Below are 23,021 nucleotides of genomic sequence, written 5' to 3' on the forward strand. Positions count from 1 at the left end.
TTTCATAATTCCGCTCAAAACGATCCCAGAACAATGAATTTGCGAGACGAACAGGCCGCCATGAATCAGGTAAAACAATATGTTACATGCAATTTGATTGGTCCAATCGCTTGTAGTTAACCAATCGCTGGGCCGTTTATAATCGAGCTAAGACTTCCGCAACAAATAATGCCTTCAGTGATCTGATTAGTTGAAGCTTTCATACACGTCCAATCGCAGGGCTGTTTACAAACGGAAAACGGAGAGACTGTTCGGGAGAGCTCGTGAAAACTCGACAATAAGGTACCTGACCGCCCCTAAAATTTTCTCAACGGATTTAGACGATTCACAAAAATGATCAATTTAAGAAATAAAACGGCGGATTTCTGCGGATCCGCGGAAAATTGCCATGTATGTGTAGACAACGCGAGTTATTCCAGCGTAAAGAATGTTGCAACTTCAATTTTGTGTTGTACAAACCTCCCTTAGCATGTTTGGCTATGCGCTGTGCTGGGAGTTCCGGCAGGCCGAGGACATTTTTTATTTGTTTTTAAACCAGCCCCCGATGCACGTGACCATTTGGTCATGGAAATTATATGAAACGTTATTTACGTTACCCTGGAAGCATGTCTACGTTTTGGCGCAGGTGGTGTAATGCAATTTTGGTGAATTTGATTGCGGTGCAAGCAGACAGATTGTGAGCTCCCCAGACATGTGGTGGATGTCATCATATTTCATTCATAAATATGACGTCAGTAAGCATTGGACCTTCTGAATTGTTGTTGAAATCAAATCACTGCACGCATTATTGTCTTTATTATTATTTTTAAATACTTTTAAAATCCACCCCTCTGCCTTCAACTATGGGGAGGAAGGGGGGTGGGGGGGGGCTGGTGGTCACCATGGACTTGAAGGATCGGGGTGGAAGTGCCAAACGCCAATAGAGGTCTGATTGCAGTTCCTTACAAACAATCGCACTTTGATCTCTTCCATGCACTCCAGAAAATCAGTTGGTGCTTCTACAATGTCAAAGCCTGTCATCCCCCCCCCCCCCACTAAATTTAAAGAGAATGAGAAGAGCCACTTCCATTTGCTGCGAGGCTTGAGTCAGCTCTGCGTGTCGACTGCTACTTTGTTGCTTCTTCCAGCTCCTTTTTGAACATGTATAGTAAACTGTACCAAAGGATAAAAACGTATTACTACTTTCCTTTGTTTTGTCTTCTTTTCTATATACCTGTTTAGATTAGGGATGGACAAATTCAAGAGTTGTTAATATATGTCATGCTGAAATGCATGTATAAAAGATCCACAAATGCGACGACAGTTTGTAACAAACAACAAACTAACCATTTATTTTTTTCTCCAGGGCAAAGTGCTCTCGTGCATAAAGATCTCCATTCATAGCTGGCGCAAAACTGCTAAACAACAAACCATTACTAAATGCAAGAACTCTTTTTTTTTCAATTACCTAACACAAATTTAATATGATATAGTTGTCCTGTTCATTTAATATCCTCAAATGAAGCGGCGGACACTCGCCGGTATGACGCGGTGCAGTATTGGGCAGTTCACACTGCTTTGTAAAGGCGCCAAACAAAATGTTTGCAGTGCAATTAATAAATATGTCCATATTTTTGGAGAACGCACGAGGCACAACTCCTCATGCACATTAAACAGACTGTCAATGCTCCTTGTGAAGGGGGAAAAAAACAAAAACACTGCGTACCTTTGTTGAGATCGGCCGCGCTTCACATTCCAGCATGCATCGCGGCATCCAATACTCACTTTTTTTCCATAGTCAGGACATTAATCGGTATGTTTAAGTGTGTTTTTCTTCCCCGTAGTTCGTTGAATGGGTGTTTTAACTGGCGGGTTAAATTTTGTGTTTCACATTGTAAATATGAAAATGTGACTGAGACTTGTGTACAATACAATAAAACCCACAGCTAGTGCACAAACATTTCATAGTGTTTTACAGTGGTATATCAAATTGCGTTTTCAGAAAAAAGTCTTATTCTCGAATGAAGATTGAGAGGCAGGAGTGCTACAACGTGATATCTGACATTCAGCGGTGAATAATATTATTACTTATAAAACTCTGAGCTGAAATGGAAGAGGAAACATCGGTTATTGAGCTGATTGAGGGCCACTTGGAGTGTGGGAGCAGGCCAAGATGCCACCCGCTGGTTTAGGTTTTCAAATAAAAGCAGTCAACTATCCATCCATATATCCATTTTCTAATCCGATTATCCTCACAAGGGTCGCGGATTTGCTTTAGCTTGTCCCAGCTGTTTTCAGGCAGGAGGCGGGGTACACCCTAACCTGGTTGCCAGCCAATCGCAGGGCACACATATACAAACAACCATCCGCGGCCACAATCACACCTGGGGACAATTTAGTGTGTTCCATTAACCTGCGATGCATGTTTGTTGAATGTGGGAGGAAACCAGAGTACCCGTTGAAAACCCACGCAGACATCGCAAGAACATGGATGGATGGATCTCTCCCCATAATTGAACATCGAGTTCCACAGCAGCATGACTACCAATAGAGGCGCGTCTTCTGGGGGACCAGGCTGAGGAGGAGAGGATCCGAGTTGTTTTTATGAGTCCAACAGAAGGAATTTTAGCAGATGGAATTTAAGAATGTGGAACAGCATATGAGTGGTGAGCACATCTGCCTTACAGATCTGACGTTGATTGCGAATGAGTCCAGAGTGTATTCTGCCTCTCACATGAAGTCAGCTATAGTTGGCTCCAAATCACGCATGACATGAGAGAGGATAAGCAACACTAAGACAATGGATGGATGCATGGAACTGAATTCTGGCTCGTGTTTTCATTTTAATTTGTGTGGACGGGCCTTTAGATATGATATGTTATCCGTGTCAGCGTCTGCAGTTGATCATTCATTCATTTTAGTCCTGCCATGAAATTTTAAATAATTAATGCTCAAAATACAGAAACATGTGCTTGTTGAAATTGCAGTTGTCTGCAGGTAACTAGCTTGGTCAAATGCATTCCTAAATATGATTTAAAATATCACATGGCTCTCTAAAGTGACTTTTTTCTTCTCAATACATGTTGATGACCAACCTAGAGTACATATCAAACATCCATCCATCCATTTTCTAATCTGCTTATCCTCACGAGAGTTGTGGTTGTGCTGGAGCCAATCTGAGCTATCTCCGGGCAGCAAGCAGGATACACCCTGAACTGGTTGCCAGCCAATCGCAGGGCACACATAGACGAACAACCACCCACGCTCACACTCACACATAGAGACAATTTGGAGTGATCCATTAACCTGTTGTTTTTGAAATGTGGGAGGAAATTGGAGTCCCAGAAGAAAACCCATGCGGGCACGGGGAGAACATGCAAACTCCACACAGGAAGCCCGGAGCCGGAATCGAACCCTCCACCTCTGCACTGTGGGGCGGATGTGGTGGAACTTGATGTTCAATTAAAGAGAGAGATCCATCCATCCATGTTCTCCCCGTGCCTGTATGGGTTTTCTCCGGGTACTCCGGTTTCCTCCCACATTCCAAAAACATCCATGGCAGGCTAATCGAACACTCCAAATTGTCCCTTGGTGTGAGTGTGAGCGCGGATGGTTGTTCGTCTCTGTGTGCTCTTCAATTGGCTGGCAACCGGTTCAGGGTGTGCCCCACCTACTGCCCGAAGACAGCTGTGATAGCCTCCAGCAAGCCCACGACCCTTGTGAGGATAAGCAGATGAGAAAATGGATGGATGGATGTTTGATATGTACTCTAGGTTGGTCATCAACATGTACTGAGAAGAAAGAAAAAGGCATTTTAGAGAGCCATTTGGTATTTTAAATCATATTTAGGAATGCATTTGATCAAGCTAGTTACCTGCAGGCAACTACAATCTAAACAAGTACATGTTTCTGTATTGTGATGGCTGGGATGGGCTTCTGCACCCCCCGCGACCCTTGTGAGGATCAGCGGATCAGAACATGGATGGATGGATGGATGGAATAATAATCATCATAATAATAATAATACAGTGCAATTCCTACACAAAACAAGGTAAACTGTCATGGTAAACCAATGTGCAGGCTGCTGCATCATAGCCAGGGATTAATTTAACACTTGCAGACGGGTAATCATGAGGTGCTGCCACGCATCATCCCACGCACATTCTCTGGCTTCAAGGCCACTCCGCTCCGGTAAACTACAATTCAAAATATTTATCAACCCCTGTCAGAGTTTATTTATTGCCATACTGTGAAGGCGTTGTAACCTTCCATTTACGAAAACACTTTTCTCCAGGCCTGCTGCATCTGATCGCATTTTTGCATGAAGTTCAGATGAGTTCAGAAATTGATTCAGGAGAACGCTCAACGTCGGAGGCTGACAGTCAAGCTGACGCGTACTGTCTTTGCTTCTGCACAGTTACAGCAGATGTTGTTCAGATTGGTCATCAAACTTGCAGAACTCCATGTGTTTAATTACCATGCGTTTTCACCCAAACCGGAATTATAATAAAATGTACAACAACATAAAGGTTTGTCTGTACAGGTGGCATTTCGTGAGCTGAAGGTGTTGCAAATGCACCACCAACATCATGTCATCAGGATATTTCCATACATCTATCCATTTTGGAATCCGCTTATCCTCACAAGGGTCGTGGGCGTGCTGGAGCCTATCCCAGCTGTCTTTGGGCAGTAGGCAGGGGACACCCTGAACTGGTCGCCAGCCAATCACAGGGCACACATAGACAAACGACCATTCGAGCTCGCAATCACACCGAGGGACAATTTAGAGCGTTCGAACAACAAACCATATATGTTTTTGGAAGCTATGAGAAAGTACCCGGAGAATACCCACGCAGGCACGGAGAAAACATGCAAACTCCACACAGGAAGGCCGGAACCCTGCACCTCTGCACTGTTAGACGGACGTGCTAACCAGTTGACCTGTTACAGTACAACATGTTACAGCAATTTAAAAAAAAATAAAAGATAGCTTTTATACTTTACATTTCTTTCTTCAATGGAATGTGAACCGCACCATGACCTTAAACCAAAGTATGTACCGGGCAGTGATGCTTGGAATACTGTTTGATACTACGACTCGTGTTGGTCACCTCCCTTGCATCACTTTGGCAAAGTGGAGTCGGGACCTAAAAGAGTCAGTTTTGGTCCATCTGCTAAATCATCACTAATGCTAATAATAAATACAGTATATGAATAACTTGGGCAAATGTCAGTATATGAATCCAAGTTGAACATAACAAAAGCATTATTTCATAACAAGGATTTTTAGATCAAAATGGGGCACAACGTTATCGGAAAGCTACCCACATTGGACATTATTTATTTATTTATTGTTATGTATAAACTCACCCCTGGATAGCTGTTAGTACCTTGTCTAACTTTCTAAAATAGATGTGTTTATTTCCCAAGCTCAAACAGTCAAGTTTAAATAAGTGGGAGCTTTTGACTTAAAGGTAAAATAACATATTTCCATCCTGTGAGCGTAGCTGCAAGTGCCTTCCCACCTTGTTATGAGACCAACCTGCTGCGCAAGCAACCTGTCGCTTCTCTGCACGTTTCAAATGATGTCATTGGCCTTGACCCCTATGTGTCTGTTTTGCCCTCATCTTGTCGAACACCACCAACAACTTGTGGCTCTTGGCCGCGCTGCTGTGCAGTTAGTGCAAATTGACATCGCTTGAAACCAGTAAACAAGTGTGGTCTGTGCAAGTGGTGTAAACACCACATATGCAAGTTTCCACCACGAAGAGTTTGTGTCATTTCTCCGTGGAAGGTAATCATTTAGAAAGTCTAATCAAGATTCGGTTTCACTATATAAATTGAGCGGCATATAATTGAAATGCACGATACCGTCATATCGAATGAAAAAGAAGCACAATAATGCGAAATTAAAATGTGGTGTTTTTCATCACGCACGCGCCGTGACAGGGAGCACACGACGCTGGGTCAACACAAACGTGTAGGAGCAATTCGAATTCATCGCAAGACTTACGAGGTAGGAATTTTGCCTGTCGAGGAACACGGCGTCTCCCATGGTCCCAGACAAATATCCACAAATGAACCGTCCGAAATGGATGTGGAACAGACGGGATCTTGCTTCCAAGTGTTAAGTCCAAATAAGTGTGCGCGCTTCAGACATGAGCGTAAAAAAAGTCCCTGCTTATCTTCCTTCTGCAACGACACAGAGCATTTTTGCACGTTTTCCCCCACTCTACTGTGTGGCCCCGAATAGACTCGTGTTGCTGTTTCTACAACCGTCAGATAGTTGTGTCGGAATCCCGGACGGCAACGTGCATCACGCGTAACGGATCCATACTACGCGCTGACTGGACTCTCTCGAGGACAAGATGCTGAACGAGCTGGGGGAGGCAGATACCCGCAACAAGTTCACGTCGTTTGAAATACGACTTCTGCTCCGTATTTTCGCAGTAAAACCGCCTTGTCCCGCTACATCACATACACCTTCTGTGTATACAAACCTAAAACATGACAACTTTTTATTCTGCCCAACCCAATAAATACTATTTGCGCTACTTTGCTACTATCATCTGCCAGAAAACAAAGGATTAGCAAGGAAAATAACACGATTATAATGAATGTTATTATCAATGATGTCACGGTAAAATACACAAAATAATACAAAAAGGTATGTCTATTACGCCTGAGTTAACTTTAATATTGCAAATTAGGGGGAGAAAAATCTGCATGCTACAAATGTTTTTGAATTCATGAAAAAAAGAACATCTGACAATGTCAATTTAAAAAAGCAATTAGATTATCTTTTTCAACAAAGATGTGGAGTGTGTATTCAAACAGAATGGCATACCTAATAGACATATCTATCGTGCCTTAACCGTAATAACGCGATCTGCTTTTATTTTGTAGGTCTGCCGATCAAAAGACGTTTCCTTTCATACTCCACTGCGTTTGGCACTGGTAAATACAATGTGGCAGTGACAAGGGGCGGGAAGCTCGCATAAGTTTTAGGCTGCATCATACCATACAGGGGAATTTGGATTTAAATGCATCTGGCCCACTGCTTGAATTATTGCTCCTGTTGGTGTGGCAGTAATTCTGCTATCAATACATTACAAGTAAATGTGTAAACAAAATGCAAAGTAGGAGTTTATATTTCCCAAAATATCAATTCATATAAGATAAATTCATATGAAAAAAAGATAATTGTACCCACTGCCTTTTTTTTTTCTTATTGTTTTTGTTTTTGGTTTTTTTTTTGTTTTTTCAAAGAAAGGCTCATGAGAGAAGCAGACAACTGGAAGACTGAAAGAGGGAGCACATTGTTTGGTTTATGCAATTGTTGATGTGGAACCGATGTTGGGCAATCTGTCAAAAGCCTCTGCAAGCTGTAAAAGCTTGTAAAAACAGAACGAGCCAAGCAAATGGAGACATTGCATGTAGGACACCGAGGCTAAGTGGAGTTACTCCGGAGAGAAGTGCTCATTCAGCATTTGAAAAAGAAGAAGTGATGCCAAATTCCTCCTTATCAGATAGTACCACAACCATTTAAAGAATGCCAAGAAGTTTGTCGTAGAACAGTTTCTTTACACTGATATCCACAGATACGAGATAAAATACTGAGAGGAACTGTAAAACAGTCAAGGGGGCCTACATAAAAAGATGCTCTTGACGTATCATGCATTTGTAGCCTCATTTGGACAACCCATTTTATTTCATGGTGCATTGTGATAACCCACAGGGAAAACACGTCTGTTGGTGTGTACAGTACTGCATTTCCTTCGAGGATTGCGCAACACAGAAGCAAAGTGCACCAAAGTCAAACTGAAAGAATGGGAATCAAGATGCTGATTTTAAGAAAAATGTAATAAAGAGGCATGGTCTAGACAAAATGAAGTCAGACATTCTTGAGGATGATCAAGAGGAAATTTACGCAGTTTTTTTCATGATTCCCTTAAGTCACCAAAGTTCATTTGCAAGGCAGAAGGCTGTTGTTAAATACTTCTGTGGGAGGAGCTCCTAAAATGGTGCTTCCAATGTGACCCTGGAGCTGTGTGGGAAGAAGGGGAGGCATGTGAAGTATGGACACGCAGTCCATATGCGTTGTAGGATTCAGCTCCTTTTTGTCATATGGTTTGACAACTCTTTCATACACAGGCCCAGACTGAGTTGCAAAACGCTACCGTATGTTGCGCGATCACGACCTTCGGAAGCACAAATGCCTGGAACGGTACATGACATCACAACTGGAGTGGAAAGTATGCCACATGAAGTCCTTGAAGATGCTCCAGAGGGCAACGGAGAAAGGGAGACTTTGATGTGTTTAATAAACACTTGCAAAATAGATGTTTGACACGCGCAGCGGAGGCATTTACCAGCGTTGCGTCACACGGGACAAGCTTGCCTCCCTCGCAAAGAGGACAAAGGGTGTGGAGGAGCATGAAAAAAATTCTGAACTGCGCATGGGAGTGGGAGGATCCTCTTTGAGAAAGACAGCTGTAATCATGAATTGTATTATTTTCCTCCTTCTGTCAAAACATCCCTCCCTCCATCCATTCACAGCAACGCGTAAAACAAAAAGTTGACGATGAGCATTAAGGTACAACAGCACTGGGGATTAAATCACAAATTAATAATTGCACTGTTCTACAGTTATCTTCAAAATCACAGTTTCAATTGCAAAATTGCACAACCTCATCACAGACTGAAGGGGATCGTGGAAAAAAAAAAGAGCGGGAGCACATAAAAGAACATACAGTACAGCAGACGCTGAACAAAGCTCTGGTGGATGACTTCACAACTGGGGAATGTTCGTGTGTGTGTGTGTGTGTGTGTGTGTGTGTGTGTGTGTGTGTGTGTGTGTGTGTGTGTGTGTGTGTGTGTTTTGGGGGGCAGTGTGTGCATGCGTGTATGTAGTGTATGTCTGTGTTTTAGAGAAAATATGTAGGATCCCTCCTTTATATATTGGAAAGAAACACATACATTGATCATTTCATTTCTTGTTATGAGTCTCAGACCATAATTTCCCTATTTGAATGACCTTTTCTGGCTGAAAAAAAAGTCAGTGTAAGCAAGACTTTCTTTGCTGGCCGAAACACTATTGGAAGCACTGACTTAAATTGCAATATTTGTTTCATGAAAGGTTATTAATTTACACCCACTTAAACCGTCACATAAAATGCCAACATTATATCGTATTAATTGATGAAAAGAAATGATAGACACCGGTGACACTTGTGAGGAGTGTTTTCTACATGCTGACACAATTTGCAGTTGAAGCGCTGTTCACAAACAATAAATTCATCATAAGAATGGGCCGTGAGTTGTCGAATTTTTTTGGTCTTTAATGAGCCAGCCCCCACCCCCAGTGTGTTGCTAGGCAACCTGATCAATTCTCAACTTGCACCAACTCCTAAGCGTTCCATTATCAACCTGGTATTGTGATGAAATTGCTTGTATTGGATTTATTAAAAAGTGTAAATACACACACTGTTTCACGGTAGCCTGCAGGTTTTAATGATATGGTTTAAAGATTCCACTTCTTCATGGTGCCTAATTTATTGTCTTCTGAATTTAAGTGTATATCCAACATCAAGTTTAGTTAATATCTGACCGGCTATTTGTGAGCTAAACTCTCCAGCTAACCTCGTTAGCTTAGCTTCACAGTTCATAAAGCTCGCTTATCTGCATATGACAGATGAAAGTAACCGTCGTAGACGTTGTTTCTCTTATCTTCGAGTTTCAAACCTTGCATGTTGCTATTGTCTTTTTCCTGGTGCCATCAAAATAATAATCCTTGAAACCAAATGTATTTGTCTATGGTGACACTGGCTCGATGAGTCAGTCTCAGCTCCTGTCTGTGGCTGGGTCATACTGATGGCCATCATTACCAGATTGGTGGCACGGATGACACAAAAATGTTTACTTTTCTGTCAAAGACAAAAGGCACATTGTGTATACTTTTTAAAAATCTAAACAGAATAACTTCAAGTCTCAAGTCAAAGTTGATTCTTTCATGAGTGTTTGCAAAGCAGGTCATGTAACTCGAGTCCCCCACCTGTGCAGAATCAGTTGTGCTGGCCAATCATGTTTTAACAAATCAGATTTCAACCTGTTAAAACAAAAACATTGGCTTTGGAAAACATTTGTATTTGGAATCCAAAGATCTGTTTTTTCTTCTTGAAGCTGAAGCTTTTCCATCACTTTGGTAAAAGGTCGTCTTTGTTTCAAAAGTAAGTCCATGACACTCTGATGTTGGAAGACTATCTCTATGTTTTATTTAGATTTCATGTTTGCCTACCTTTTTCTTATGGCTAATGAATGCTTTGCTTGCTTCAATATTGCCTCTGTGCTTTTTTTTTCTCTTCATGAAGTCTTCTTGCCCTCCGAGGCTTGTTGCTGATGTCACTAACAGTTGTTTTGGAGCCTTCTTTACAGCTCTCACAATGTTTCTGTCATCAACTGCTGTTGCTTCACTTAATCTACCTGTTCTACATCTACTACTTAGCACACCAGTGGTGTCTTCCTTCTTCAGCATATTCCAAATGGCTGTCCTGGCTTTGGACGTTGTTTGTGCAACGGCTCTGAGTCATTTTCCATCTTCTCTTAGCTTCCCGATTGCTCAGATCCAGATGTGTATACCTGGAAACAAAAGCTGAAATGTTCTCTTGTGTCACTCATGTTTTGACGTCAAACCCAGACGCTTTCAGTCAATAGTAAAAATAAAGGATTTGGCCTCACTATTCCAATACTTTTGGAAGGGGTTTTGTGTGTGTGTGTGTGTGTGTGTGTGTATATATATATATATTATTTTTTTCTTTGTAATTAAAAGAACATGCAGGGAGCTTCCTGCCAATTAATAGTTTGAGCGAATCCCCCATTACATGTATTCAGAACGCACCAGATTATGAGTTTGATCAGGTAAAGAAAATTGTATTGATATTTAAGAGCAAATACGTTAACGAAACCTACAGCTGAAAAAATAAAACGCAGCACCGCCATCCTCTTCAATGCCAGCCACGCCATATGTTCCCAACATCACTATCACAGACGCAAAGAGTCGAATTATAATCAGCGGTGGTAATTTGAGGTGTCCCGATATGATCGTGGTCGATCACGCAATTTTCATCTGGTTCAGTATTCAAAGGTCACAAAGCTGCAAAATAACGCAAAGGTGCTAATATCTTGCCAAATAGAACAGTAGTAGCTTAGTATGTTTTTTACAATGTTACTTTCTTGTTGTTTGTTTTATAGCAAATGTGTCAAACTCAAGGCCCGGGGGCCAGATCTGGACAGCCCCATCATGTTATGTGGCCCCTGAAAGCAAACCATACATGTCGACTTCTATGATGCTTGCTAACATTTGGACCAAAATTTCAATTTCTCATATGCAATATATAAGAGAGCTATTGTAAGTTTTCTTATTACCAAAACTCTCATGACAGTAACTTAAACTATAGCTGAATAAACCAGTCTTCTTGAATTCTTTACATGGTTTTGCAGCCATAATGGCCCTTCAAGGGAAATGGTAACTTTAATGTGGCCCGCGACAAAAATTAGTTAGACACCCCTGTTTTATAACAATGCAGTTAGTGTGACACAGCTCTGCTGCACGGTGGGTTTGTCTCCACAGCTTTTTTGGAGAGAGAAGTAACCCGAAAGATGCTCCTAAAAAAGTCTGCCATGCCTGATATAAAGAAGTCTCCTCCCTAAAGGGCATAGTCAAAGAGTTGAGAGAGCTGAGAGTGTGACAGATAGGTTAGCAATTGTGACACGTCCAAATGACATAAGTTCAATTTTTTTTCCGTAATGCATTGCCAAGGTGTTGGATTGGGACTCGGTATCGGCAGATATTTAAAACCAAAGACTCAAACTTGGGTGCCAAAAGAGCGTGATGGAGATGTTCCTCATAGTAGTATTCAAAATAACAACATGACAAAAGCTAGTGACAAAGTGGCGACGCCCCAAAGTGCAGCGGCTTCTCGGCCTGCCAGGAATAAGCCGTTTACAATGACTTAAAAACCAGTTTTAGTGACACCTATAGTACGTGTCAGGTATAGCTCAAACGAACTATACCAATTTGGGAAGACTTGCACAACAAGTACTCTCAGCAGACTGCAGCTCCTACGAACAAAGAGTTGCACAGCGCACGTAGCCAGTAGCAACATGATGCATTGTTCGTGGCAACAAAAGTTGGGTAAACCTGTCGGACGGCTAGCTCAGCTAAAGAGTAGCAAGTCACCAATCCCATCTTTCTTCCGAGCCAATGTTTTATTGTCCAATGTTAGCCAATGGACAATAAAACTGATTTACTTCCCCTGAGGTTTGATGGTTCCAGATGAGGAATAGTTCCGTGCTTTCTCTGATGGAAATGTGGCTAAAAGACAACATGCCCGACTCAGACTTCGAGATTGATGGAATGCAGCTGTTTCGAACCGACCGTGATTCCCATTTGGGAAAGAAGCACAGGGGTGGAACGTGGACTCTGTGTCTATATGAAACAAAGGTGCACAGAGTGGACTTACAGGGGGGAGAGAAGTTCCAAAAGTATGTCAATTTCACTCAACTTCAAAAAGTGCCAACCTACAAAGTGCACAACGTTAATGCCAATCGTTCACCCATTTACACACACTAATTAGAATCGGGTAATAGATTGGCACAGATAACAACAATGTAGGTTGTAAATCTGATTATTCGACATACAGTATTTACGCCCACATTCAGCATATTACAATATTGATCACTAGATTAACAGTGTGCCACTCTGTCAGAGATTTTCTCGGACAAAGTTAAAGAAATGACTCGGCACACAGGGAAAATTGTCTTCAATATTGGCGGGAGGGGATCTCTGAGAGCGAACGACGGTTTAGTTGCTCCGATGATCCCGCTCCCGGCTCCCTCTCCGCCGGTTCGAACTTTTATTGCAAAATACAAGAAAGACACTGCCCCCGAGATTTGCATACCGCGCCCCCCGGTCCGGCCCCTCGGTAGTGATCTGATCTACCCGAATACACAAGTCACAGACTTTGCTGATGACAAATGTCCACCTGGGCGCGACAGCTGTTCCCAAACTGTCTTTTGGTATTCAACAACTCTTTGTTCCCAATTTGTTTATTCCCACTCTGTGATTGAATCTAGCCTTCTTCCATCTGTTCGCCCCCCTTGCTTTGACGTGATTACTCAAGAAAAGGCCCTCTGCCCAAACGGCCGACACCTCTGCGCTGAGTACGTCCAGACATGCCCAAATTAACCGAAACTTTTAACATGATACAATTTTGTTCATAGATTTCTCTATCACACTCATAATAAATAACGTGATCTTCTACCTAATTTAAGTGTAGATATTTTCTGTGTTCCATTTGATTTGTAGAGAAGTAAATATTCATTACATTTTTATCGACATAATGTATTTTTTGTAGTATGATCAGTGAAAAAAAAACAATATTTTACTATCACTACAACACATGTTGTGACTGAGCAAACATTTATGAATTGACTTGCACTTGCTTGAAATCACAGTGATGACTCAAGACTGTCAGCTAATCACCACCTGGTGGTGTGTTGGCTCTGATGGTGGGGGAGAATGCCGGTCCAACCTGGCAGATCTAAACGTTTTGTGGGGATTTGCTGGGAATGTCTGTCAGAATCCCCTGTCAGAAACAATTTCAACTGCCACCTCCAACAAAGCTTTGTTCACTTCCCATTTGAGGTGGGGGACATTGAGTCAGAGTGGGCCATATTCCGCACTTACCTTGTTGAGGTGGCAGATCGGAGCTGTGGCCGTAAAGTGGTCAGTGCCTGTCAGGGCGACAATACTCGATGTCACCAGGCTGAAGAAAGAGTCCTATGGGACTCCGGAGGCAGCGGATGGGTCCCAGCTCGCCAGGCGAAACGCAGCTTCAGCAGTCGGCGACACAAAAACTTGGGCATGGGAGGCGATCAGCGAGGCCATGGATAATGACTTCTGGATGTCTTTGAGGAAATACTGGTCTACCATTCAGTGTCTCAGGCCGCGGAAGCAGTGCACTATTCACACTATGTATAGTGGAGACGGGGCTTGGTTAACCTTGACTTGGGACGTTGTGAGTTCGTAGGGATAATGCCCCAAAGATGTCCTCAACGCCACTGGCATGCCTTCCCTTGAGGAAGACGAATCCGGGGACTCTGAGGCGATGCACACAGTTAAATTGCACTTTGCGCTAGACTTGCGCTGGGAATGAAAATAGGGCAGTATGTCTCCCGGCTGTCCTGGGAACAGCTCGGGAAAGGTGAAGTCTGGGCTTCCTTGCTGATCTATCTATCTATCTATCTATCTATCTATCTATCTATCTATCTATCTATCTATCTATCTATCTATCTATCTATCTATCTATCTGTCTGTCTGTCTGTCTGTCTGTCTATTCGCAGACCCATAGAATTTTCCAAGAGGAATGAAAATTAAAGGAAAATAGGGGAACTTTGGGAAACACATCATTGTGTGAATGAGATGTATCTCAATACCTTTGTTCATGCAGTATACAATGTCACATGATCTCCAGTTTGAGCCATAATCACATGTGTTCTTCATGGTACTCTGCCTATTGCCTGACACCCGAACTTTTGCTGGACTCTTGAGTGAGCCGCAGTAACAGCCGGCGCAGGCTCCCAGGCGATGCAGGAACAAAGTGAACCAAATAAGATGCCCACTGAGTGATGTCATGTGATTGTGCTGTGTATAGTCTGAAGAATTTCTGCAGCAAGTGTGTTTTCGTACCTTTACGTCTGCAAAGGGTCATGCGTGTATCAAGCATATCAAACGAGAATTTTTGTTGTTTCAAATATTTGTTCTACATTGTAAACTCAGTGACTTTTTAGGAATGCCGTTCATGCTAACAGCAGATAACAGGAGAGAAAACCAACACATACAGACACATTGTGCCAGAACAAAATAGCAGCACTTGGCCATGTTAACATGATCTCAAGTCAACGCAGCTTTTTGTTGAGGTGTTTTCACCTCTACATCCACTTGACTTCTTAGGGGCATTGTTGTGCGGGACTCAATAATTCAAATGTAAAAGGGAAACTGGTCAAACCTGCATAAAAGGGGACCCATCCTCAAATGTGTCTTGCTAAATTTTATATCACAAAATATTATCATTGAACTAGTTTATGCAAGAAAGAAAGAAAGAGAGGGGGGCTGGGGGGTTTGACAAATGCATCTCATGTCTCTTTCTCACTCTGGAATGCAGCTGGAATCCAAGACTCCTTAGTTGACACTCCCACTGCCTTGTGTCATGAAATACACACACACACACACACACACACACACACACACACACACACACACACACACACACACACACACACACACACACACATATATACAAGGCTTCATATGGACTAGTTGGGTCATTTTAAACCACTGCATGCATGCATGTGATGACCTGGCCAACTGATACAGTTTCTCCAGAAAGTAGTCAGACCCCTTCAATTAGTTTTCATTGGTTCCATTGTATCCAGCAAGTCATTCAGGTCACAGTTTTGTTTTTTGTTTTTTTTTTGTTTTTGTCAAAGGTCCATATCGTCGCCCTCTTAAAATATTGGCCAAAGTAATATTTTGACCAAACTTTTTTTTTTGTTTTTTGTTTTTTTGCTTAAACAGCTGGCCATGTCTGCGAAAAATGGCTACATTCTCAGTTAAACAGATCGCATCATTCAATTCTAGCCCTGAAATGAAATTATTCAGAAATATTATATAATCAGTATTTCGTTCAGTTTTTCTTGTTTTCTGACATAAACCAGTCAATACGTGGTGCGACCACCATGTGTTTGATGCAGTGCAACGTATCTCCTTCACAAAAAAGTTATGGTATTCATTCGTGACCATCACCTCATGTTGCAGCATGAACATGAACAACCCCATGACGCAAGGATCTCCACACAAGTTGTGGAAGCTGAAAACAACCCAGTTCCCACATGGTTAGTTGACTTGCCAGGCATGTCATCCATCCATCCATGAGCGATGTTGAGGATCAATTGGACTAGCCTTGAACAGGCCACAATTGCCTCATCATTTCATGCAGATGTATTGCACTGCGTGAAGTAAAATGGTGGTCATACCAGATACTGACTAGTTTTATGACCCCCATGTGACAAGAATCCTGCTTGACTGATATTCCAATTTCAGTACATCTAATTTTCTTGTTTTGAACCTCTGAATTTTTCAGAAATGTCTCTTCAGAATTTCTATGCTTTGTCTCACAATGCCACTTCAAATTGGAAATCTTCACGTTAGCAATGGTCTGCTGGCAGATAAAGCATGTGGGTCTTGTACTGGCTGGAGGGAGAATGAATATAAGTTTTTCAATTCATTCTTTGATTTGCTGATTTTCACTGTCAACCTTTTGTTTGGCAGAAAACTTAGAACACACCATTTTTGTATCTAGCAAAGTGTCCTTGAAAGTTGGACTTGCAACCGTGAACTTAGTGACCAAGACTCTCTGTGCATCGTTGACATGGAAACAAGTCCCCGTATGCATGTGATTCCCACAGCAAGACACATAGTAAAGGTAAACATTTTTCAATTTTGAGGAGGTGAATGGTTTGGTTGACTGGGCACTTTGCTGTGTTAAATGCAGCGTAGCTTATGGCCACACTCTTCTGAGAATACCCAATCTTTTCTGATCATAGAAAGGCCCTGCAACATTTCGCTTTGTGAGCTAATGTGATTTTTGCCTTATAAGGTATTGGATGGATAATGAATGAGTTTAAATAAACAAAGAGTAAGACTGGAATATAAAAACGAATCCAAAGAAGCCTGAATATGCATATTTTGAACATGCTGTATGTTTGGCTTCATATGCAGTCATAAATATTGCCTCTGTTGTGCATGTGACACAGTACATATATTAAAAAAAAGAAACAAAAAGCCTTTTATAATATACCCCGCATCCTTGAATACGAAATGTGGGACTTTAACCCTTTAATGCCTGACCCATCAAGAAATAGCCAGAAAAATCTGATTTTGTGGAACTGAGATGTTCATTAACCCTTATAACAAAATCCACAAAAATATTTTTGCCATATCATGTTGTTTTAGATATTTGTCATATTCAAAAAAATCATATTTTAAACCTGCAGTATCAAATTTGATACAGATGATTTAATGTAATATAAAGAATTAGTTACATAATGAAAATGCATGTATCAAATATGATACAAATGGCATTATAGGGTGAAGTCATGTGAAATAACAGGAAACAATGAAATAATGTTAAGGTATACACATTTTTAGGATTTTGAGTTCCAGAAGAAAGCAGGAAGACCTATATTTAAGTTTAAGTTCTATTATTTTATATACAGCATCTTCTACTAGTGTAAACATGGCATTCTGATTAATATTGCATTTGTGGAATATGGGGTTAAGCACAAAATACACCCGTTTTTGTCCATCTCAGGGGGTGGCTATTTTGCCTCTGTGATGTCATTTTAATTGACAGGAAGTGTCAAAATGGCCGCCCACTGAGATGGGTGAAAACGATTTTGCTGCTTAACTCATATTCCACAAACACAATATTATTCAGTAGGCCAACAAGTGGAAGCGCACAGAACATATTCTAAAGAAAATGTTTGGGTTCACTTCCACTATAAAGGCTGAATAAAATTAAAAAAAAATAAATAAAAATACAGTAAATTCCAAAAAGTTGAACACCACTGAATCAAATAAAAGCCTATTCTTATTTTTCTATGGAGTTTCAAGATCATGATGGAGTTTAGCAATTAATGTTGTTGTCTTCCATCCTATTGAGAAAAGTATCACAGCCAGTAAATGTATGACAGATGCTCATGGTCGAGGACATTTTGTGCCATGAGATATCTTTGACGCTGTTTGGCCGATCAGCCACGGTCACCTATTAGTGTCAGATTTTTTTCCATTGCCGACAATTTGCAAAAACTGCGTCAGAGCTTTTTCATCATGTAAACTGTCCTTTGGAGAGGGACTCATTATTTGTTCCTCCTACAACTAGTGTTTACATCACTGAGTTGTTACTGTGGCAACAGAGCTACCCTCACAGCCAGCGGAGGCTACACAGTGCAGGGATGTTTTTGTTTTTTTTTCTCTTTTCTCACATCATATAAAACAGAGATTTTTAGTTGGGAGTGGCGGGGTGCATCCATCTATCCACAGTATGGACCATTTACAGGGTACAAAAAATGACAAAAAAACATTTGCACTCATATGCACAGTTGCACACCTATAGAACCATGTCAAATGATTGATGGATGAGGATGATAATTATTACTGTCATTTTTATTGTGCTCTGCGATTGACTGTCAACCGACATGACATCCGGCCCACGCACAGTCTCTGACCTGACCAACCCTCCGAATGACCATGAAGTTGAGGTAAAACGTAAAATATGCAGTGGTTTTATTTTGAAAGTTGCGCTTTTATTTTATATGTACACCCGTTGACGCATGTACAAGCGAGGGAGCGAGCAACAGCTCCGTCTTGTGTCTGCCGTGTTGCAAACTTAGTGACGGTTTCGCTATATTTAACATTTCCAACCGCTCTAGCAATTACTTAAAAAATAAATAAATAAAAGAATAGAAAATGGACAGCAACGGTCCTAATGTTAGCAACATTCCAATTTCCTGCACGGTTGAGGGAAGAGGACTGAAAGGGCTTTGGCCTGGTAGTCAGTGACCTGGGGTGAGGTTGATGACTGGTTCTGCACTATTCCTGTGGGGCGGGCTGCAAAAATATTAACCATGAATGGAAGATTAGCCTGTATTTCAATTTTGATCTTGGAACATGTTTCAAGAAGGGTTAAAATGGAATGGTGGGATATTTATTTCCACAGCGTTTAATTATGTTTCATTTGACTCCACACTGTTCAACATGGTGATAGCAAGAAAAACATAAGAACATTTAATATAAGATTAAGTACGCTTTGGTTAAGTTGTTGATTTTTGCTGATCTCTTTCTTTAAAAAAAAAAAAAACAACAAAAAAAAAAAAACAACAATTGGTCTTATTTTTATATTTATTAATATGCTATAAAAGACCTGATTTTAAAATTACCTAGGTGTCAGGTATGATAATGTTTATAACAAACCAATCTATGTCAAAATTGGGAACTAATTCAAAGAGTTATAATGAATTTATTGGCGTCATACACAGTCACCTTAATACAATTGAAAGGAAGAGCTTGTTGGGAAATCCCCGGTTCAAGACAGCGGCTAAAGGGCTCTTTTTACTCCTGCGTACACGCGGGCGACGACGGCCACATTGCATCACATGGCCGAGGCATCCTGTCACGTACCACCTCTGCATTCCCACATGCCGAGGACATGAAAGAAATTCTCACCGCCCATAGAATGCTGTGCACATCACCTCCTGTGATTAGTCAGTTTATTCGCATACTTTCCCCTGTGAGGTTCCTCAATACGGAATGAACGATAATAACTATAATAAAATTAAACACTTGTGTGAACCCCATTGAAAAGATTTTTAAAAATGGGAAAACGTGTAATGCTCTTCCTCAACCCCTTCATGTGCGCTTTGGTGCTAAATCAGGGCTAGTGTTTTGGGCTGGTGTTGAGTGTGCACTGAGCGCGTTACGAGGCAACGATGATGACAGGCAGCGGCAGCGCAAAGGGGTGGGCCTGCCTGCGTGCAGGCAGACAGACAGAGGATTTGGCACAGAGCAGAAGTAGGCTACGCTCGGGGGTCCAACAGCACGTTGCTGTCTTTCATATTTCCTCTTTTTATTTTTTATTTTTCTTGTTTTATTTTGTTACAGAACAAACCACGTCCCGTATTCATTCAATACGGGACACAACATTTAATTTCCAATTAAAGGGTGATTCCGCATTTTACAGGATGGGTGGCAACCTTCATGAGAGTAGGCTTCGAATTAGCATTCATCAAAATCATTACTTACACACTTAGGCACAAAATCAACATGGCCGAGAGGTCATTACAATACCATCCTCCAGTCAGAGTTTCTTTCATGAAATAAAATAGAAGCTCAAATCAGCCCCTAATACAAACCTAAGTAAAAAACAATGATAGGAATTGTGAAGAATTAAGAGATTTTTGTGTCAATGTGCTTCTTAGATATGGTATGGTATGTATGAATGAATCATTGATCAGCAGTAAGCAAAATGGCGTCGGATCATCAGCGATTAACTCACCCTGACTGGCTCTTAGCTCGCAAATCAGTGCATGACATGGACTATGACTTGGTACACAAACACAAAAAAAACGGCAAAGAAAAATGGCATGACCAAGACGAGTAAGCTCAGCAAAACGTTGCCTTTTATTTAGACTTGTTTCTGGTTGTATTATGATTGGGTTTTGCACCAGGTTCTTTGTATGTGTATTTTATTTCATTAAACCCTGACTCTGACTTCTCAGCCATGTGCACAGTGCGGCCAAGGCAGACTTCACAACCTCTGACCTGTGAGGTTACAGCACCGTGAATGCGTGCACCTGCATCCATGTGTGTGCACGTGTCCTCTCGTGGCCACCCAACTGAAAATGTTCTGGCTGTGCCCCTGGTAATAATGTCTGTAAAACCATAGGACATGCACACACACATAAACACGTGTGTGCACATGTGCGTGCACATACAAATTTGCACACTGCAACTGTAAAGTAATTTCAGAGCCCATTAAATGCCCATAAACACAAACTCCCTGCAAGACTGAGCTAATATGCCCCAGGTTTGGTCTCCTCAGGCTGCTTTAATTAGGCGCAATCAGGGCCAAATGCATATCTCAACTGACACACGTCTTGGTTCGCTGTATTATTTTACCAACAGCAAAAACACACACCCCCAGCCACATTCAGTATCAAAACAAATGCGAACTGCACCTCGTTGACAATCGTTAAAAGAGTGCATACTTGGTGATCATTACCAACAGAATATCACTATGGAATGTACAAAGAAATTGGTATTTTGAGTAGCATATCGTAGTAGCAAAATGGCAGTATTTACAGTAGTGTGTCATTTCAAAAGTCTGATGTTGACACGGAGCAGAAAGTGGAGCACATCGCAATTCACACTAATTGTTGTTCATATTGATTCATTAGGAAGTTCTGAAGAAATATTTTAGTTACAATTTTGGTTATGAATAATAAAAATATTTTATTCTATTGAATTTAGTCACAAAAATTCAAAACGGGTGATTGTCACGTTGTGTAAGATGACATCTTTATGTCTATTTTTTTTGTGAAAGCTGATTACATAAAAATTTTTTTTGTTGAGTTAGGTCTGACAGCTGTTTTTCACTCATTTCTGGGTGTGGAATCCAAAACTGATTTCACTTTCCATTTTGTATGTATAGGATCCCCATTTTCATGAAAAAAAAGATGAAATAAATGTGTATGTATGTGAATAAAACACAAAGATGGAAGAGTTACAAGCTTTGAAAACAAACAAACAAAAAAAGCGGCATTAAATGAAATACAACTTATTATAACAATATGCCTACGGTCACAAGGTTCAGAGAAAGGTCCAGCACTAAGCCTCATAACTCCTACGATGATATCTTTCTGTTTGCAGATATCGATCACACCGGCCGATTGGGAGCTGCACACACCTCTCACTGCAATGTCTTGATTGTGATGGCACAAACAAGTTGCCACGGAGCTGTCGATGAGCCCAATCCAATCCACACTCTTTCTACATCTAATCAGTGGAATGTTGCTAATCAGGAGGGTAATCTGTGGAGGAAAAAAACGACGTGCTCGAAAAAAAAAACTGCAATTTTGGAATCAGCCTGCCACTAATTATTTTAATCATCTTAAAAATATAGTACAATCCGACAAATTTTTAGGGGGGTCAATTTGCTCCCCAGTGTAATAGACTGAAGGAATTCCTCCAAATCGTTTTTTTAGTTTTTTTTCTACCACCAAGCATCTTTGAACATTTAAAAACGCAGATTCACAGACAATTGTCAGTACGGTACTTTTCCGAGCCAAGCACTTTACTCGCCCATATAGGGCGGATAAGTGCGGATGAGTGTTCATACCGCAGACGCGTCGCAAACATTTCCAATTTATATCCGCATTTGAAAGGGGCCATGTCAGATTTAAAAAATTATAATATTTGTAATTTTGTACTGTTCATATTGAATGAAAAAATCAGATGTGTCTCTTATGGGCCAAAAAATAATCATCTAAATTGAGCTGCAGTGTGAATATAACCCGAGTTTGTATTGCATTCATAATCCGAAAGGATTTTGCATATAGTGTGAAAGCGCTATATAAATCAGGATGTATTGTATTGTATTGTATTGTATAGTGACATAAGGCTTATACCGCCCAAAGCGTGTGGAACAGAGCAAACCCGATGGGTTCATCAGAAAGGTGATAAAACGCGCCATCTTGGTTGGTCATTAAAAAACATGCAATGCAGACAATTCCTGCAGTAATAAAATGCAAAATAATAATTCTAGATTGATGAAATTGATTTTTCTTTCTTTTTATTGACTTTATTTACTTTTATTTTATTTTATATTTTATGTTTCACGGAATCTCCAAGTAGTCATTCAGGCATGGAGGAAAATTTATGGGAAGGTCTCCACTCAGGCAGCACAGTGATCGACTGGTAAGTAAGCACGTCCGCCTCACAGTACAGAGGTGCAGGATTCGATTCAGGCTCCAACCTCCCTGTGTGGGGTTTGCATGTTCTCCCCGTGCCTTTGTGGGTTTTTCTACATTCCAAAAACATGCATGGCAGGTTAATGGAACACTCTAATTTTCCTGAGGTGTGAATATGAACTCAGAAGATTATTTGTCTCTGTGTGCCCTAAGATTGGCTGGCCACCGGTTCAGGGTTTCCCCTGCCTACTTCCCAAAGACAGTTGGGATAGCCTCCAGCAAGCCCGCGACCCTCGTGAGGATAAGCGGATTAGAAAATAGATGGATGATACCCGCTCAGTGGGTAAAAATGGGAAATCATCTTAGAAGTAACACAAGTATGTTGAGAGAGAGAGAGAGAGAGAGAGAGAGAGAGAGAGAGAGAGAGAGAGAGAGAGAGAGAGAGAGAGAGAGAG

General features: G+C 41.2%; 1 protein-coding gene and 1 long non-coding RNA gene across 3 annotated transcripts in view; both read right to left on the minus strand.

Moving 5' to 3' along the window:
* The window catches only part of LOC109515015 (rho GTPase-activating protein 6-like), a 64,204-nt gene that overhangs the window by 32,676 nt on the left and 8,507 nt on the right, over nucleotides 1-23,021 (minus strand). Inside the window, exon 1 of one of the 2 annotated variants that reach the window (XM_019868547.1) lies at nucleotides 5,993-6,387. The exons of the other annotated variant lie outside the window; for it this stretch is intronic. Within the exon in view, the coding sequence (XP_019724106.1) occupies nucleotides 5,993-6,034 (42 nt within the window). The 5' untranslated portion in view covers nucleotides 6,035-6,387. Of the gene's footprint in view, nucleotides 1-5,992; nucleotides 6,388-23,021 lie in introns of those variants that run through there. 2 annotated transcript variants of the gene reach the window in all.
* Nucleotides 7,656-8,824, minus strand: LOC109515017 (uncharacterized). Its single transcript, XR_002168097.1, has 2 exons — nucleotides 8,160-8,824; nucleotides 7,656-8,026 (listed from the first exon to the last, which is right to left on the minus strand). It is a non-coding gene; the product is annotated as an uncharacterized LOC109515017 (long non-coding RNA).

This window comes from Hippocampus comes, unplaced genomic scaffold, assembly GCF_001891065.2.
Source record: "Hippocampus comes isolate QL1 unplaced genomic scaffold, H_comes_QL1_v1.1 scaffold41, whole genome shotgun sequence".
NCBI lineage: Eukaryota > Metazoa > Chordata > Actinopteri > Syngnathiformes > Syngnathidae > Hippocampus > Hippocampus comes.